The sequence below is a fragment of the Canis lupus genome, chromosome 20 (assembly GCF_048164855.1).
Source record: "Canis lupus baileyi chromosome 20, mCanLup2.hap1, whole genome shotgun sequence".
Lineage (NCBI taxonomy): Eukaryota > Metazoa > Chordata > Mammalia > Carnivora > Canidae > Canis > Canis lupus.
Genome location: NC_132857.1, coordinates 28,168,086 through 28,187,011, shown reverse-complemented (window position 1 = coordinate 28,187,011; position 18,926 = coordinate 28,168,086). Strand labels below are relative to the sequence as shown.

General features: G+C 46.4%; 2 protein-coding genes and 1 long non-coding RNA gene across 7 annotated transcripts in view; 1 reads left to right on the top strand and 2 right to left on the bottom strand.

Moving 5' to 3' along the window:
• Positions 1-246: 246 nt before the first annotated feature.
• On the bottom strand, positions 247-9,707 carry LOC140611808 (uncharacterized). Its single transcript, XR_012013049.1, has 3 exons — positions 9,267-9,707; positions 8,416-8,602; positions 247-1,704 (listed from the first exon to the last, which is right to left on the bottom strand). It is a non-coding gene; the product is annotated as an uncharacterized lncRNA (long non-coding RNA).
• On the top strand, positions 9,458-11,981 carry SFT2D3 (SFT2 domain containing 3). Of its 2 annotated transcripts, none has more exons than XM_072788712.1 (2): positions 9,458-10,517; positions 10,620-11,981. In XM_072788712.1, the coding sequence occupies exon 1, from the start codon at positions 9,491-9,493 to the stop codon at positions 10,139-10,141; it is 651 nt and encodes a 216-aa protein (XP_072644813.1). In that variant the 5' UTR covers positions 9,458-9,490; the 3' UTR covers positions 10,142-10,517; positions 10,620-11,981. The 2 variants fall into 2 exon arrangements, with proteins under 2 accessions (XP_072644813.1, XP_072644814.1); XM_072788713.1 differs by having other exon boundaries at positions 9,458-10,531.
• A 986-nt stretch (positions 11,982-12,967) lies between these two features.
• WDR33 (WD repeat domain 33) overlaps positions 12,968-18,926 on the bottom strand; it is a 123,854-nt gene continuing 117,895 nt past the window's right edge. For all 4 annotated transcript variants that reach the window (XR_012013045.1, XM_072788706.1, XM_072788705.1 and 1 more), the window contains 4 exons: positions 17,050-17,213; positions 16,844-16,936; positions 15,308-15,523; positions 12,968-13,597 (listed from right to left, as the gene is read on the bottom strand). Coding sequence is in view for 3 of the 4 variants with exons in the window: in XM_072788706.1 (XP_072644807.1) it covers positions 13,368-13,597; positions 15,308-15,523; positions 16,844-16,936; positions 17,050-17,213 (703 nt within the window). In the remaining variant the exon portion in view is untranslated. The remainder of the gene's footprint in view (positions 13,598-15,307; positions 15,524-16,843; positions 16,937-17,049; positions 17,214-18,926) is intronic.

Sequence of the window (18,926 nt, the reverse complement as noted above, 5' to 3'; positions counted from 1 at the left end):
CTTCAAGTGGACATACAGGTAAACATTATTACTGTTGAAATAAAGTTTGTCAGAATGATCATCTGACTTGGTTAAATACAAACATATATGTTTTATAATCTTAAACAGGTAATATAAATAATGCTAGCCTATGTGATCACCACAGTTTATATGCATAAATTTAGGAAGAATATACCCAAGTAGAATAAAAATATAAGCTGGTATAACACTTAATGCTCAAAGAAGTCACAGATATTTTTATTAAACCAAAAATATTAAATTAGTTTAAAAAATATTAAACTCATCTCATTTGCCTAAGTCGTGTGAGCTTGTTCTTAAAATACCTCTGAGTTAATTTCTATAAACTTTTTCTCACTTTTTGCTCCTTGAAAGTATTAAAAATTCAGTTTCCTTAACTTCTGGACATTTTTAACAATATTCCATTTACAGAGGATGCTTATTTATCTCTAAACTAATCAGAACAGAGCTTCTTTAACTTAGGTGATTTTATAATCTACTTTGGCAATACCATCCAGAGGTAGAAAAATATCACACACTCACATAATGAAAAGTAAAAGCTTTCTGAATTACAAAAATGTACATCAACACGCAGACTGACACAGATTGCTTATAGCTCCATTTCTAAAATTTCAGCCCTGGCCAACAGTCAACACAGGTTAATGGAATTCACTGTTCCATGTCAAGAACTGTTCTCTTCCCAGTGGGTTTGAATCCTTAACTGATTTCAGCTCAAAGTAGACAAGCAGAAAACAGTGGGACAAACAAGATTCACTGTAATCTTTTACCCAACAAAGACAAGATCTCTAAGACCTAAATGGGGGATCCCTGGTTGGCTCAGCTTCAGTGGCTCCTGCCTTCGGCCCCAGGGCGTGATCCTGGAGTCCCGGGATCGAGTCCCATATCAGGCTCTCTGCATGGGACCTGCTTCTCCCTCTGCCTGTGTCTCTGCCTCTCTCTCTCTCTCTCTCTCTGTCTTTCATGAATAAATAAATAAAATCTTAAAAAAAAAAAAAGACCTAAATGGTAAGACCATGAAGCCAAAAATGAAGCCAGCTCCAGAAATCAAGCGAGTGCTCAAAAAGAATCAAAACAGAATCCTTACCATGCTATCGACTGACATGAGTCCAGGGTGCAGGACTAAAAGTCAAACATACCATTGGTCTCAGATCACCAGCCAGGAATAGAGAGGCTCATCACATGGGTGAGATAAGGAGAGATCCCATCACAAGCTTTGTTTCTATACAAGTGATGGCATCAAAACCATACAAGATACAAGGCACCAACAGTTAAGGAAATGGCTTTACTTAGAATTTTGCACTAGAGAGAGTGTTCATTAATAAGGAATACCTCAAAAAGGAAAGAGTCTAGTGTTTTATAGAGGCAGGTAGACAAAGGGTCATAAGTGAGAAGTGGTGGAGGTAAGCCCTGTCTCAGAATATGCGAGGACGGGATGGCCTTGTACCAGAACATGCAGTCAGGGGGAACTTCTCAGTTGCCACTGCTTTCTAGAATCACAGGGTGCACGTAAAGTTCAATGTGGTATCCATCCAGGTCAGCTTCATGTCTTCCATCTTGTCATATTTTCATTGCTGATTTATAGTTTTATCCAGTTCTATGGAGTCAATCCTTCTCTTCCATGAGTCAGAAAACTCTGTAACATGTCAGTTTCATCTTTTTCAGCATATTTAGATGTAGATAGTGCAACTGTGGATTGAGAAAGATAGTCTTCTATCCTAAAGCCAAAAATCCATCTTTTTTTTTAAGATTTTGTTTATTTTTTATTTGAGAGTGCAAGAAAGCATGAGCAGTGGGGAGGAGCAGAGGGAGAGAGAGAAGCAGACTCCCTGCTGAGTAGGGAGCTCAGCACAAGGCTTGACCCCAGGCCCCTGAGATTATGACCTGAGCTGAAGGCAGATGCTCAACCAACTGAGCCACCCAGGTGCTTCAAATTGATGAATTTTCTGGACAGATTTGCCATAAATAAAAAATATAAATATAGGGGCACCTGGTTGTCTCAGTCAGTTAAGTGTCTGCCTTCAGCTCAGGTCATGATCCCGGGGTCCTGGGATCGAGCCCCCGTGTTGAGTTCCCTGCTCAGTGGGGAGTCTGCTCTCCCTCTCCCTCTGCCCCTCCACCTTGCTCATGCTCTCTCTCACATTCTCTCTCTCTAATAAATAAATAAATATTTTTAAAATGTAAGTGTAGCAGTTTTGGAAAAAAAAATTTAACAATATTGCAAAAAAAGCAGCAAGTTCAACACACAAGATCTGCTAAGTTCACCGTTTGGGCCATTGAAAGGCCTCCCCAGTTTAGCTTGTGTGTTTCACCGCCATCCCCCTCTGGACCTAAGGCAGTGCCCGCCTCCCTGCTCCCAGGTGGACCACCAAGGGCACCAGGACCTAAGGGCTGTCCACTCCCCCATCCCCCCAAGCAACAACACAGACACCCTTGGGTCCAGCAAGCCAAACACCATGAGCTTTGAGGGAACTCCTGTGTGAGTTGGCCCGTTTCCCTGGCTTCCCCCAGGAAGCTTCAGGAGACAAACCAAGGGGAAGGTCCCTATTCCAAACCAGGCAGCTCCTGTGCAGGGGCAGGCCGCAGAGGCTGCAGAGCTAAGGGCGCAGTGGCATCAGATGGGATGCTCAGCTAGAGCCCCCTTGTGGGGGAGCAAGCTCCCAGCCCGACATTCTGCCTTTCACCAGTCCCTGCAATATCAGTGGCAGGGCCAGGTCAGGATGGTGACCAAAACGCCCTCCATGTTTCCACTAGGCTCCAAGCTGCACTGTCCAACACAGCAGCCACTAGTTGGCCACATGTAGCCATGACAAATATAATATTATTGTATTTATATGATTATATATGAATTAAATTATACAGTAATATATTTTATGTATTATCACAAAAATATGATTCATAACCTAATATTATAAATATAAATAATTATAAATATTAATTGATTAAAATTTAAAATTCAGTTCTACAGTCTCCCCAGTGACGTTGCAGACACTCAGAGCTGCATGCAGTTTAGTGGCTACTGGATTGGTCAGCATAGGTCTGGAGCATTTCCGCAACTACTGCAAAAGTTCTATGAGACAGCGTGCACCTGTCCAGAGGCTCTACTGCCCCCAGCTGCCGGCCACCGGGATGGATTGGCAAGTCCTTTGCCACGCCGCCTGGGGAAGGTGAGCAGGGCCAGGCCCTGGCCCCTGAATGGTGACCTGGTGGTGATGGCGTGGCCTGGTGACCTTGTGGGGCCCTCTGTGCAATGCAATCCCCTGTGTCACACAGCCTTATTCTTAACCAATGCAGGGTTCACCAGAAAATCCAACACAACCAGGACAGAGTGTTGGGGGCCAAGAGGCAGGAATGTGAAGGAATAAGACTTGAGAAGATCATAAGCATGTAAGCAGTCAAGTGTTGTTTTTAATAAATGAAAAAGGAAGGGCACCTGGGTGGCTCAGTTGGCTAAGCATCTGCCTTCAGCCCAGGTCATGATCACAGGGTTCTGGATCAAGCCCTGGATCAGGCTCCCTGCTCAGTGAGGAGTCTGTTTCTCCCTCTGTGCCTCCCCCTATTAATGCGCTCTCGCTCTCTCTCTCTAATAAAATCTTTAGCAAAATAACAAATGAAAAAGGAAACTCAAGACCTTGGAGATCTCAGAGTCAGTGTACACGGGACCACTGTGCTGTGTGGACTATGAAGGCATGATCCAGAGGCAGGGGGAGCTCAGGAGAGTAGGAGAGGAAAGATGTGTGGGGCTGTGGGAGGAGGTCAGCCCAAGGGAAGGCCCTGCATTAGCAAAGTCACAGAAGAGCAGAGTCACCCAGCTATTAGGGCCCAAGGGCCCCAAAGAGAGCCCCCAGAGCAGGGTGAGAACTGCTGTGGCATAAAGGGGCAAGCCTGGAATGCCAGATAGGAAACTTGAAGTTTAATTTTTAGGGGTGCTCAGGTGGCTCAGTCAGTTGAGCATCTGACTCTTGATTTCAGCTTAGGTCATGATCTCAGTGTTGTGGGATCAAGCCCCACGTCAAGCAGGACCTTGCTGGCCAACACAGGGAAGAAAGGGAGATGCCACTTTGAAAACACCCCAGAGGAGGCATGCCTGGAACTGCCTGGCTCTGGGGAAAAATAGTTTCCGTTAGGATAGGGATCACATTCGGTGAGTAGGGTACTGTTTCCTTAGGTCAAGTTGAAAGTCCTCAATAAAATAAAAGGCTAGGGGTACCTGGGTGGCTCAGTCGATTAGGCACCTGACTCTTGATTTTGGCTCAGGTCATGGTCTCAGGGTTATGAGATTGAGCCCAGCATCATCAGGCTCAACTGCCCAGTGCAGTCTGCCTGGAATTCTCCGCCTCTTCCTTTCCATCCCCCTCTACTCTTTTCCCTGCACTTTTTCAATTTAAGTAATTAATTAAATTACTTAATTAAATTACTTTAAAGGTTAATTAAACCTTTAAAAGAGAGACTGTCCACCTAATGGACATGTGACAGGCACCTGACCAACACTGCACAATAAATAGGTCCCTTCCCAGGACTTGTGGGTGGAACACTTTTATGAGATTGAGGTCAGTCCCTGTCCGGCCACTGAGAGTGCAATCTTACCTCTCCCCATGTGAAGTAAAGCTATCTGCCACCACAGAGCACACAGATTATGGCTACAGAACAAGGATTTAGTGTAAAAATAAAGTAACCATCGCCAGGAATGTCCTGTGTTTGCTGGAGTCTCTCACTCCTTCCAATCTCAATCCACAACGATCCACTGCAAACCGGTGCTCAGAACAATGGTGCAGGATTTGTATTTTTGATTCCCTTCAGATGTATATGTTATGAAGGAAATCACTAGACACTTGTTTGTCAGCACAAAGGATAGAGAGTGACAGGGGATGCTGTTCTGAAGAGGGACAAAGTGGGACCTGAACACAGGTGTGAGCTATGAAGATACTTGGGGGTGGTGTGGGGAGGGATGCTCGAGGCTGAGGCTGAGGACAAAAGGCACTGCGGTGGGAATGACTGGACACACCCAGAAACAACTCAGACCACCATGTCTGGATGGGAAGGGGGGGCACGATGGGAGGGGGATATGGAGGGTGTCAGGGGGGCCACAGAGGGGACAAAGGGCTGTGACTTTAGGGAAGCAGGGCAGCATCAGAGGGTGCAAGGGAGCCGGCCTGCAGGTGTGAGGAGCCCCTGGCTGCTGTGTGAACAGCTGGGAGGCCCAGACCAAAGGGGCACAGAGACAGAGTCCTGGGGCGGGGGCCAGAGGAGGGGTCAGCACTGGAGGAGATATGTGTGGGTCTGGCACTGGATGGACTTCCCAAGCTGAACTGCAGGATGGGGAAGGGTGTGTGACTTCCTGAAATGAGGAAGAGCGGGGCAGCAGTTACAGGTTTGGGGGGGTTCGGAGGATAAATTGGGAATCAAAAGTTTCATTGTGTATGTCATCTTCAAGACGTCTATTGGAGGGACGCCTGGGTGGCTCAGCAGTTGAGCATCTGCCTTAGGCTCAGGGCATGATCCTGGAGTCCTGGATCGAGTCTCCCATCACTCCCCCTCAGGGAGCCTGCTTCTCCCTCTGCCTGTGTCTCTCTCTGTGTGTCTCTCATGAATAAATAAAATCTCTTTTTAAAAAAAAAAGTCAATTGGATATCCAGTGAAGTGGAGGAGGGATCTGCCAAAGGGACTGCATAAGATGGTTTGTAACAACATAGGGTGCCAAGAAAGGGTGGGATGCCTGGGGCACTCAAATGAATGTACAGCAAACCCAGGAGACCTGGGGCCCTGCTGGTGGTACCATGCACTGTTCTGGAAGCGATGTCACTGCCAGGAGTTCAAGGAGGGGAATTTTACTGGACTTGGCAACAGAAATATTTGCTGACCTTGTCACAATTTTGCTGGCACAGTGGGATGAAGGGGATTCAAGAAGAACAGGGGTAAGTGGAGACATGGGGTTTATAGCTTCTTTACATGGATTTTGCTGCAGTAGCTAGAGGGCAGGTGGCATCTAGGGATGGTTTCCTTATGTGCTTTCTATCAACATAGGAACCAAACCTGAACAGGTTTCCTGGTTTTATACAATTCTATTCCCTGGAAAGATCTTCTTCTGTAATGGGAAGCACACAGATTTAAAACCAGAACTCACCTCTAGTCTTGCTCTACTACCAATTTAGGGGTGAGCTTAGTAGGTTCTTTACCTTCCAGATAGTTGTTTTCCTTCATCTGTACAATAAGCAAAACAATGCCTGTCTTTTGCATAACTGCGTAAGTGACTAAGTAAATCACTTATAGACCACCATTCTTTCAGCCTCTATCAATTTGACTCCAAGCACAACATGTAAGTGGAATCCTATACTATCTGCCACTTTGCAACTGGCCTATTTCACCTACCAAAATGTCCTTAAGGTTCATCTGTGTTACAGTATGTTAGAATTTCTTTCCTTTTTAAACACTGAGTATTACTTCATTGTATATTCTCAATTCTGCTGATCTGTTCATGTGTAGATGGACAGTTGGGTTGCTCTCACCTTTCAGCTATTATTAATAATACTGCTATCAGAAGACTGTGCAACTCTTGGTCTCAGGGTTGTGAGTTTGAACCCCCCGATGGATGGAGAGATTACTTAACAAATAAAAACTTTTTCTTTTTTATTCATGAGAGACACAGAGAGAGGGGCAGGGACATAGACAGAGGGAGAAGCAGACTCCATGCAGGAAGCCTGATGCGGGACTCGATCCCTCACGCCCTGAGCCAAAGGCAGACACTCAACCGCTGAGCCACTGAGATGTCCCAATAAAAACTTTTTAAAAAATAATGCTACTATAAACATGTATGTACAAGTATCTTAAGACCCTGCTTTCCGTTCTTTTGGGTATACACCCAGAAGTGGAATTACTGGATCACATGGTAATTCTATTTTAATTTTTTGAGGAACCACCATATTGTTTTCCAGAGCATCTGTACCACCTTATATTCCTACCAACAGTGCAGATTACAATTGCTCCACTTACTGGTCAAAACTTATTTTCTATGTTTTTATTTTTGTTTGACAGCAGCCATCCTAATGGTTTTGCCCATGGTAAGTGATTAGGATGATTACTATTACTACCACATATGAAAGAATTTCAATCTAAAATGTAACCAGAGGATATGAAATGGAAAACATTTGCCCTCAGGAAAACAAAACTTAAGAACCGAAAAGTTGATTTCCTGTAAATCCCTGATTTACAGAGGATGGAAACTTATCTGCTGACCAATGAACATGCATCAAGAATCTCTCTCCCTGGGACACCAGGGGGGCTCAGTCGGTCATGATCTCAGGGTCCTGGGATTGAGCCCTTGTGTCCGGGCCATTTTCAGCATGGAGTCTGCTTGGGATTCTCTCTCTTTCTGCCCCTTCCCCTACTCATGTACATGCATGCTCTCTAAAATAAATTTTTAAAAATCTTCCTGCTAGAACACGGTGGGTAGTTAATTGCCTTGAGTTGGAAAACGGTTTGCATTTACAACTGTAAATGTATTCATCCTTTTAATTTATGTAAAGTTTTTTTTTTATGTAAAGTTTTTGTACACAATTCTCAATTCTTTAAGACATGACAACAAATTTTGGTTTTCTACCGTCAAGTGAGAACATTAGGCCCCAGCAACACGTCATTGTGTGAGGAAAATAAAGTGCTGTGCTAAAATAAATAAATAAATAAATAAATACATAAAATAAAATAAAATTTAAAAATCTTTAAAAAAAAAATCTTAAAAAAATAATAATAATCTTTTCCTATCCAGAAGCCAGTGAACTTACCATTTGGACTCTGGCTGGATTCCCCCATCTTTGCACTCCTTGTCATAAATACGTTTCCCATCCCCTAAATCCTCAATGGAAGCCACCTGTAGCTAGCTACAGTTTGCATTCCTCAAACTGTAGTTCCTCTGCTATTCCCAAATAAACTCCATTTCTGGCAATTCAAGCTTGCCTCAGTTTATCTCTTCAGGTTGCCAAGTGAGATAAGAACTGTACACTGAAAAAGAACACTCTATGTCAGGATCCAACCAGGAAGGAAGTATTAAAGGGAATTTAATGGGGGAAAAGTGGCTACACAGGTAACAGAAAGACTGAGAAACCAGAGATGATAGTAGCAGAAAGCCATGAACATCTACCTCTTCCTAGGGTAGAGACAAAAGAATGTTACCTGCCCATTGGCTGGCATCAGGTCCTGCCGTCATGGGGAAGCTAGTACCAAAGTGATGAGGAGAGCCTAAAGAAAATACTCGGGTTTCTCTATGGCAATGCCTCTAAAGCCAGGTGGCAGAAAATTACTGGGCCCAGTCTGCAGAGAAACGCACTGCCTCCGATCCCAGGACAAAGGAAGGAATGAATGGTCTTCTGGGGTAAGTAAGCCAACGGCAGACTCTGTACACCTCACCTGTATTGCACTTTACATTACAAAAGGACTCCCATGCCATCACATTTAAGTTCACAAGAGGCATTTATAGAATCTAACAAAAAAGGTATTTCAATGGATGGCTTCAGGCAGGATCTGCAGAGCCTTTCAAGCACCTTTACTACCCGGGAACTGACAGCTCCTTGCATTCAGAGCAGCCTTTCAGGTCCTAGGAAAAAGGAGATGAAAGAGATCCTGTGATGGAGTTGCTGGCAAATACATGAATTAAACAAATAAATGTTCACAACTGGGAAAGGGAAGAACAGTAGCAGTAAGTAGCTGGAAGTGTGGCTTGATGTACCCGTCTAGGAGGAGAAAGTACCCAGGCAGGCACAGGTGAGCGCAGAAGCCCTGGAGGGGACCGCCAGGATGTGACCCACGTAGGGGACGTGAGGCGTTGGGAGACCTGGACCCAGAAATGTCAGAAGCACAGAAAGGTCAACAGAGGCACTAACAAGCCTTGGACGTGGGGCTTGGCCTCTGCTAAAATGGGGAGCGGAGAGGCGGATAAATGAGCTGGGCGGGGCGGGGCGGGGCGGGGCGGGGGGGGGACATTAACTCTTTTATCAACTCCAGTGTCCTTCCCCAAGAAACCAGAGTCCTGCAGAAATGAACTCTTTAAAAAATTAAATTTATTGAGAGGAACTGTGGACTAGAACACAGTTCTAAGAGGTAATACAGATTGATTTCCCCAACGGCAACAAGCTCGCAGGACTACACAGTATCACAACCCGGATACCAGTTCCCACCAGCGCAAGGTCCGGGACCGCCCCGGCACAGCCGCAGGGCCTCGTGTGACCTTTCCTAGGCACAGCCGCCCGCCCCCCAGCTACCTTGTGACGCCAACATAACTAGCCCAGGTTATCCCAGGGCCGGGCGCCTGGACAGCCAACGGGGAGCCTGCGACGACGCCCGGCTCCCGCGCCGAGGAGCAGCCTGCCGGAAGTCCCCCGCGGCGGCCCCGCCCCTTCCGCCCCGGCCGACCCGCTTCCGCCAGCGACCGAGGAAAGCCGGAAGTGAGCAGCAGCCCTCCCCTCCCGCGGCCCCCGCGGCCAAAATGGCCGACCTCCACCGCCAGCTGCAGGAGTACCTGGCCCAGGGGAAAGCCGGCGGCGTGGCGGCCGCGGAGCCGCTGCTCGCGGCAGAAAAGGCCGAGGGGCCCGCGGCGGGGGGCGGGCCGGCGGGGGCGTGGCTGGGCCGTGCTGGCCTGCGCTGGGCGTGGAGCCCCGCGGAGCCATCGGGAGTGGCAGGGCCGGCGTGCTGGCCCGGCGTGACGCGCGCGCAGCGCCTGGCGGCGAGCGGCGTGTGCCTGCTGCTGGCCGCGCTGTGCTTCGGCCTGGCCGCGCTCTACGCGCCCGCGCTGCTGCTGCGCGCCCGCAAGTTCGCGCTGCTCTGGTCGCTGGGCTCGGCGCTGGCGCTGGCGGGCGGCACGCTGCTGCGGGGCGGCGCGGCGTGCGGGCGGCTGCTGCGCGGCGAGGAGTCGCCGTCGCGGCCCGCGCTGCTCTACGCGGCCGCGCTGGGGGCCACGCTGTACGCGGCGCTCGGGCTGCGCAGCACGGTGCTCACGGCGCTGGGCGCCTGCGTGCAGGTGGCCGCGCTGCTGGCGGCGCTGTGCGGCCTGCTGCCCTGGGGCGCCGGCCCCGCTCTGCGTCTGGCGCTCGGCCGCCTGGGCCCGGCCGCGGGCCTCGCCAAGGCGCTGCCGGTGTGAGGAGCCGGGCCCGCGCGGTGGAGCAGGACGCGCCTGGGGGACGACGCGGGACCCACCCGAGGACCGCGGCCGCCGGCGTCCAGAGCGCGCTGGGTCCAGCCGGTCCCCGCGTCGGAGCGGCAGTGCTCACCCTGGGACTTGCGCGTTGCGGCCGCCGCCCGGGTCCGCGAGCCCCTCCACGCGCGGCGGCAGGCGACGCGGTCGACGGGCGCTCCCCGTGCACCCAGCGGTCCGCTGCGCTCGTGCTTCAGACCGCGCGGTAAAGAACGGCTCCTCGGTTCGAACTGGCTGCCTTGGGACTCTGCACGACAGCCCGGCGGCCCGCGGTGGTGGCCCAGCCGCAGTGCGCTCCCGGACGTTTCTCCTCGTTCAGCGCGTGGGTTCTTAAGGGTATCGAAGGAGACACTAGATGTAGCCACCGGGTATGATCGAGGTGCTTCAGTCGACATGCTTTACCTCGGTTTTTCCTTTCTTTTAGTGAAACTGTAAATACGGTGCCTTTCAGAGGCGAAGGAAGACTGGTTCTGTCCTAGACCGTGGAGACGATGGACCAGCGGGGAATGTCTCCCGGGAAGCGCGACGTTTCAGTGCTGAGCCCCCGGGCTGGACGGGCCAGGGCCGCCTGCACGACCAGAGCTCCACAGCCGGAGTTCCGAACTGGACAAAATCCACGGATTTTCGCAGGGCCCAATTAGCATTCCTCGTTTTAGTACTTGCTTTTTCAAGTATGATTTACATTTTGTAGGCTGATTCTAATGCTCTTCATACCGGTCTCATTTCCTTCTAGGCTCCCCATTTACTCCCCTCATGTATTGCCGGAAAGAAAACTACATGTTCCGGCGGTAGCGATGTAACTTAGAGAGTAGACGTATTTAGAATTTTCAAATTCTGTGTCAATGGTTCTCAGTTCACACCAGAATTACTTGAAGAGCCAAACCTCACATCGATTCTGTCAATATGCAGCAGAGCCGGGAACCAGGCATCAGTATTGAGAGCTGTCCAGATGATTCTGTTTAGGTTGAAAACCTAAAAGTTGAGAACTGTTGCCTGAATGGGTGTGTCGGCCACAATAGAGGTTGCCTCCTTGTTCAACCTCAGTATTTATAGTCCTAGATCCTGATCTGTGTCCTAAGCCCTGCTCCAGCTTCATGGGGCCCCCACCCCAGTAAACAGGGTTACCTACCTCAAGAGGAACCAACAGGGTGTTTGTAGTAAAAGCAAATGCGCTGTTTTCAGAGAGTGACTTATTTTTGTAACTGGAAAAACTTGGGCCATTGACTGCTCCTTCTGTCCCCCATTAAATCTCTATTCTAGTCCTCAATTTCTCTAGAATTTGCACAACTGAAGATTTTAGTGTTTACTACATTTTTATGTTGATGCAGTTGTATTTTTTAAATTGTTCTCCCAACATTTTCTCAAAAATTCAAACACTGAAAATCTAGCATTGGTAAAATTCAAAGCACAATATCTTGTATGTATTTTGGTAGTGATGTTTTAAAATATCCTAAGTATTTAATAAATTACAGTGTAGAGATTTCAGTTTTTTCTAAAGAAATTCTTTCTCAAAATGTGACTTGGCTATATGCTTGCTGAGGTACTGTTTTTTTTTTTTTTTCTTTTTTTTTAAGTTGAAGCCTAAAATGTTAAGATGATAAGGGTCTTAATTACATGAACCTCAAAGGAGTCTAATCGAATGGGTTTGGTCCCTCGATCCTATTTTACCTTATCAGAATTGATTACAACTTCTTTTTAAGCTGTGCCAGTGGAAATAAATAAATAAGTAAATTTTAAAAAAGCAGTGCCAGTGGAGGGCAAATAAAGAATAATCCACAAATCTGAAGCATTCTTGAGCCTCCTAATCATGTGTTTATAAGGACATGCTGATGTTTTAAATTTCAAAACAAAGTGAAAATTATTCACTTGTAAACTCTGTTTTAACACCCTAAAAAACAGCGTATGGTTGACATTTTCTCACTCTGCAGAAATGACTTAGCTTTTACCATGTTTTTCATTGAGAAAGAACCAATTAAGAGGTTTTTATATGCTGCCCAGCTATGCCAGTATCACCTATCTAAGCAACTGTAAGATTTCCGGCACCACTAACTTTACCAGGTAGACTTGTCTCCAGTGCTAAACTTAAGCTGGCAAAGTAGTAAGATACTAAGGTAGCCACAGGAATATCCTTTGATTAAAGCTTTCTTATAAAAACAAAGGGGTTAGAGAAAATACGGGGTTATCAAATTGGACATTTAGCTTCCAATCCCAACTGGGCCAAATGATACATGTATATAAAACTAAAGGAATCTCTTGTGGATTTAAGCTAAAACTATCCTCTGCCTTAACCACTGATGTACGAGAAAGTTTTGCAGAATTGTTTTAAGAGATACTTGGTCCATTCTCAATTTTTGACATGATGTAATCAGATACATGTGATTAATTTCTGGTTGAAGTCAGGTTCCTCTCATCAGAAACAAGGAAGTTAAGTCTAAGGTGTGATTAGCAGGAGATTCACCCAAGGGAGAACCCCTACTTGGACAGCCAGAAGATTTTCTTCTTCAGAGTATAATTTTCTACCTGCCATAGCAGGTGGTAACTAAGGCTTTGAATCTACTTTAAACTGTGTTACAAAGTATCTGTCACTCTAGTACAAAAAATAAGTGTGACAGAATGGGTAAATGAGAATTTAAGACCAAAAGTTAATGTCGATGGCTCAGAGGTACTCATCAAGCATGCTGTTACAAATAGAAGCAATAATTGTACACCCCTCAAGCAGACTGGATGCAATGGAAACGAAGAGTTTCCTTAAGGAAAGCACTTCACAACTAGTTTTCTGTTAATTCTTGCATAAATCACATTCTGTATTCATACAAAAACTTAATGTTTTTTTCTCTGACAAACTGTACATATAGAAACAGATTTCCAATTGGACATGAACTTAAATTTGTGGAGGTGCTCCATGTCTTGTGACACTTAAAAAAAAAAAAGATTCCAGCTTTTATCTTCACAAAACAATGGGAGTTAGGGCAGTGAGGGTGGACAGGACAGAACAAGGCCAGCTACTTTGGGCAGCCAGCAGCAGTCTCTTCATCTTGAAGACCTCATTAGGGACTCCTGGGATTCAGCTTCCCCAGAAGTTGAGGGCTATGTGGTGCGGGCTTCCTTTGTCTTGGTAAGTCCACAAGAAGTTCTTAAATACTGTCCGGAGAGGCCTCAGAGTCATCAGCTTCTACCGACCCCTCCCACCACCCCTTGAAGCTCCTCGCCTCGGTGGGCCAGAGTTCATGGTACTCCCTCTACCCCAGTTACTGCCACTCCGGCCCCCTCTGGAAGGAGTACCGCTGCCTGGAGGGCCCCCAAAAGGTTCATCTCTGTGGTAGCCGTCATGGTGATCCCCATCCAAGGAACTGGAACGCCCGGATTTTGGCACTCTCTGGGAAGGCCCTGGGCCCCCTCGGCCTGAAATGAATCAAAATGATTTCACAGGTTACTTTTTCTTTTTTCTATCAGGTACTGTTAATCAGTAACTCCCGGCACAAACTCTTAGTGATGACAATGGATCACTCTGGGTCTTTTTCTTTTATTATTAAGGGACACCTGGGAGGCTCAGCAGTTCAGTGCCTGCCTTCAGCCCAGGGCATGATCCTGGAGTCCTAGGACTGAGTCCCACATCAGGCTCCCTCTATGGAGCCTGCTTCTCCCTCTGCCTATGTCTCTGCCTCTCTCTGTGTCTCTCATGAATAAGTAAATGAAATCTTTTTTGTTTTGTTTTAAAGATTTTATTTATTCACGAGAGAAAGCCAGGTGCCCCGTATATTAGAATTCTGACTTCTAAAATTATTTTCTCATGAGCTGACAGGATTTGGCCATATCTTCCATAATACACTATCAGAAGATGACTGACGATTTTATTTTACCTTAACTTTCTGAGTGGAATTTGAATCTAGGTAAAACAAGGAGATTAGGAAAGCTAGCCAAAGGAAAAGTGTCGTCTGCTTTTCCTACAAAGCACACAGCCCAGGCCCACCTGAAGGTGCCTGGGCAGAGAAGATGTCAGCTAGGATGTCATTTCCACACCAGCCATGTGGCCTTGGCTAGGGACCTTACACAGGTGTCCTAAGTGCCCATACAGACCAACAACAAAATGTGCTAAGGTAGGGAGATCTGGTGACATGAGGTAATTTCTGAGGATTCTGCTTTGAGAAGAACCAAACCACTATCAAAAACAAAAAGCAAAACTTGGTAAATAAGAGACTATAAACATGACACAGGTTAACTAGGCTGGCTTCCTAGGAACCTCCAAACTCTACCACACAGGCCATGGCCCAGCCTAACCTGAGACCACATGGTGGCTACTGCTCCTGGCTAAAAGTTAGTGCTACCTCTAAAATAAAGATCCAGGAGCACCCGGGTGGCTCAGTCAGTTGAGCGTCTGCTTTCGGATCAGGTCATGATCTCTAGGTCCTGGGATGGAGCCCCATGTGGGGCTCCCTGCTCAGTGGAGGATCTGCTTCCTCAGCCCCTACCCACTGCTCATGCTCACTTTCTTGGTGTCTCTCTCTCAAATAACTTTTTTTTTTAAATAAAAAAATCAAGATCTAAAGTTTCAAGTTGTAGAAATAATCTACTATGCCCCTGAAAACAACCCCTTCCAGACCATATTTCTCAAAGTCTTTGCAACTCTGGGCATTAGCAGTTCCTTCCAGACCCAATAAAATAAAACATAGGACCTGGGAAGACAATTCTTCCTGCCACTGGAGACACTTGGGAGGAGGCTAAGAGCAGTCAGCGGTGGAGAGCATGTTTGCCAATGAGAGCTAGAGTCTCTTCCCTGCTCTGGGGCACCTTGACAAACAGCTGGAGTGGAACACTTGAATGAATCGGGGAATGGGATTCTTGGAAGCACCTGGAGGGGGCTTATGCAGAGGCTGAGCTTGCAATCACCCGAGTACGGGGTTTGACTGGCTGTAAACCCAAACAAGCTGTAACTATACTTGGAAACATGTGCCTTTGCACAGCCTAACTCGAGGTATCCTGTCAGGAACAGATGGAACAGGAACACAGGGATGGGGCTGTCCTGGCGATGAGGCCTCCTGTGGTCCCCATAGCCTTCTTGGCAGAACTGTGGCATCCACAGCTCCTGGAACTGTATCACTGGCCTCCACTTACCTTTGCCTCCTCGATCCTCAGAAGGACCCCCTGGGGCTTCCAATTCTCTGTGCTCTGAGGTCCCTGGCCCATCATGCCAGGGACGCTTTCGTGGTGGCAAGGATGCCATGTCCATGCCCTGGAGAGAAGAGGAACGTTCTCTACTAGCTGGGGAATGACCATCATGAGGGGGATGATCAGGGCGAGGAGCATCACGGAAATGTTCATGACCTGGCCCTGAAATAACAAAACACAGGTACAAGGCTAAGAATCTGACAATCTCATATTAAAGTATAGTGTGACCAAAAGCAGATGGAAATTACCCTGCTAACAAGTAGCACTTTGGGGCGCCTGGGTGGCTCAACTGGTTGAGCATCCAACTCTTGGTTTTTGGCTCAGGTCATGAGCTCAGCATTGTGAGACTGAGCCCAGCACAGGGTTCTGCACTCAGTGCAGACTGGGATTCTCCCTCTCCCTCTGCCCCTCCTGCTTGTACTCTCTCTAAAATAAATAAAATAAATCTTTTAAAAAATAATAGGGGTGCCTGGGTGTCTCAGTCGGTTAAGCTTGTGACTTTGGCTCAGGTCATTGTCTCAGGGTCCTGGGATTGGGCCCCATGTGGGGCTGAGTGCAGGCTCAGCGGGGAGTCTGCTTCTCCCTCTGCCTCTCCGCCTGCTTGTGCTCTTTCTCATATTAATAAAAGCTTAAAAAATAATAATGAAAATAAATAAAAAGAATAAGTAGCAACTTGAGAACCAATATTCATTTATGCACGAAACATGTAAATACCCACTGAAGGCCAGGTGTAAGTCACATCATGAGCAAATGAAAAAGTTCAAGATTAGAAATCAACATACCTCTTAAAATAAGAAACAGGTAAGGTCCAGGAAAAGTGGTTCTCAGACTTTTTAGTATCAGGATTCTTTTTTTTTTTAAAGATTTATTTATTTATTTATTTATTTATTTATTTATTTATTTATTAATTAATCATAGACACACAGAGAGAGAGAGAGAGGCAGAGACACAGGCAGAGGGAGAAGCAGGCTCCGTGCTGGGAGCCCGATGCGGGACTCGATCCCGAGACTCCAGGATCGCGCCCTGGGCCAAAGGCAGGCGCCAAACTGCTGAGCCACCCAGGGATCCCCCAGGATGTCTTTATACTCTTAAAAATTATTGAGATTTAACTTATGAGACATATCTAATAATATCTGCCATATTAGCAATTAAAACTGAGAAAACTTTAATTCATTTAACTATATTTTCCAAAAACAAAACAATTTAGTTAAAAGAGTGGTACTGTTTTCTATTTAGGCAAATCCCTCTGACGTCTGGCTCAACAAAAGAAAGCTGGGACTCTCCCAGCTATTTCTGTATTCAATCTACTGCAATAAACGGCTGCTGACTGAAGGATCTGAAGATCCAGCGTCCCACGGAGATGTCTGAAAACAGAGGACCTGGTGCACCCCACCCCCCAATGCTGCTAAGAGGTCCTTGGACCACACTCCATGAGTTGCTGGGTTCAACTCCCCAGAAGCCCCAGCGGCTGTCCTTCCTTACCTGGCTCTCTATTTCCATCCCAGGAATCTGGTTTCCGTCCTCCTTCAAAGCGAGGGAACTCATCAGGAGTGGGAAGTAAACCTTTCCTTCCTCCTACACAAGGGAACAACATACATAACACTATACTTACAGACTGTTTCAGGTATATCTCCAACAACTTAACTCTCCACTGTGTCCTTGCAAGACCCAATGTCCTCAGCACACACCTCGTGGAGTACCCCGACCTCGACCTCTGAGATCTCTTCCTCGGGCTGCTTCATCAGAAGGATCAAAATTCTCCTCTGGACCAAAGTCTTCAGGACCAGGAAAGCCATCCCTTCCTCGTGGAGGGGCACGGCCCTCATGTCTTGGTGGTACTCCTCTCCTAAAGCTGTCGGGGGGAAAAAACAGCAAAATATCCATCTAATGGGATACCTCACAGCTCTGAGTTCATGTTTCAAAGAAGATAATGATATAAGAAGACATGATATTAATGTAAAATGGGAGGAAAAAATAAAATTATGTATTTTTTTAAGTATACATTTTATAATCCCATTATTACAGGCAAAAACAGGCAGGAAGGAAAACGTAGGGTTGTGGTCATTTTCTCCTAAAGCTTTTAGGAATAACAACAGCAGTGAATAAGTTTTAAGTGCTGATAATCATGCCTAGTGCTTTACATGTATTTTTTCATTTTATCCTCACCACCACCACATCATTAACTCCATTCTACCCATGAGTACACTGAGGCACAGAGAGGTGAAGTCATTTATTTTAGGACACACAGTAAGTGTTGGGATTTGAATTCAGCCAGTCTTGACTCCAGCCCAGGCTCTTTACCACTACCTCCCAAATATTTTTCATTACCATTTACATTTTTATAATGAACATTTATTACTTATATAATCAGAAAAAGTAGAATACAGATTCATCCCTGCCAACTGTACCAGACTCAATTTGGGAGCACCTGCTCTCCCATCTGTCCAGGCAATAGCCTCTATGCAAGGCTGGCCATGAACTTCACCCATATCCCCACTCCACAGCTGACTGCTGTACAGGCAGGCATGTGGTTTATGGGGAAGCTCCTCACTGGCAGCCTGGAGCCCTGGCTGGTGGACAAATTCACGGTCTATCAGGATTCTGGACTGGAGGCTGAGTTGGCCATTAGAGGAGGGAGCACCCGAACTGAAGGATGCCTGTGGGGAAGCAGCAAAGGGGCCTCCAAGCAGGAAAGGAGCATCAGCACAGAGAGAAAGGCCTTGGGATCAAAGAAACTATCAGAGGAGCAAGGACCTGGAGCCAGTCTGCATAAGTGGCTGGGCCTTCCACTTTTTCTTAAGTCTCCATTCAGTTATCTTTTATTCCAAAAAGAGTTTCACTTTGCAACATTTCAAACTTAGAGCAAAGTTGAAAGAACAGCACAATAAACATCTATGCGTCCTTCACCTAGTTCTTTTTGTTTAATCAGTTCTTAAGATACTACTCCATGTGCTTATCATCTTTCTCCATCTATTTAATAAATCCACTTTCTGAACCACCATTTCAAAATCAGCTACCAACATGAACCTGATCCATAATTCCCCAGTATGTTTCTTCTAAGAGCAAGGATTTTATCCTACCTAACACTATTATTATTATCATCACTCAAATAATGTGATATTATTTAATATAATCCAATTCAAAATTTCTCTAATTGTCCTCAAAATATCCTTTACAGTTGTTTTTAAATATAGATTTCAATCCTGATCACATACTGTTCTTAGTGGCCACGTCTCTGTGGTCTGTTTTCTCTTTCATGACCCCAATGTTTTTGAAGGGTCCACCCAGGTATTTTATAGACCACAATCTGAATTTATCTGATGAATTTCCTGATGATTGGACTCAGGTTAACCTTTCTGGCAAAACTGTTTATACCTTCTCACAGATGCCAGCTGATCACCCTGTTTATGATGTAAAAGTGGTATAGTGACCAAATCCCACTGTTGCAAAGGTACACTTTCTTTCATTTGCAATTAAGTAATCTGTGGGTGATATTTTGGCACAGTGAGAATATCCTATTTCCCCAAAATCTTACAACCAGTGGTTTTAGTATCCACTGATGGTC

Excerpts from the sequence above, each read along its gene's own strand:
- SFT2D3 (XM_072788712.1), top strand. The coding sequence starts at position 9,491 with ATGGCCGACCTCCACCGCCAGCTGCAGGAGTACCTGGCCCAGGGGAAA.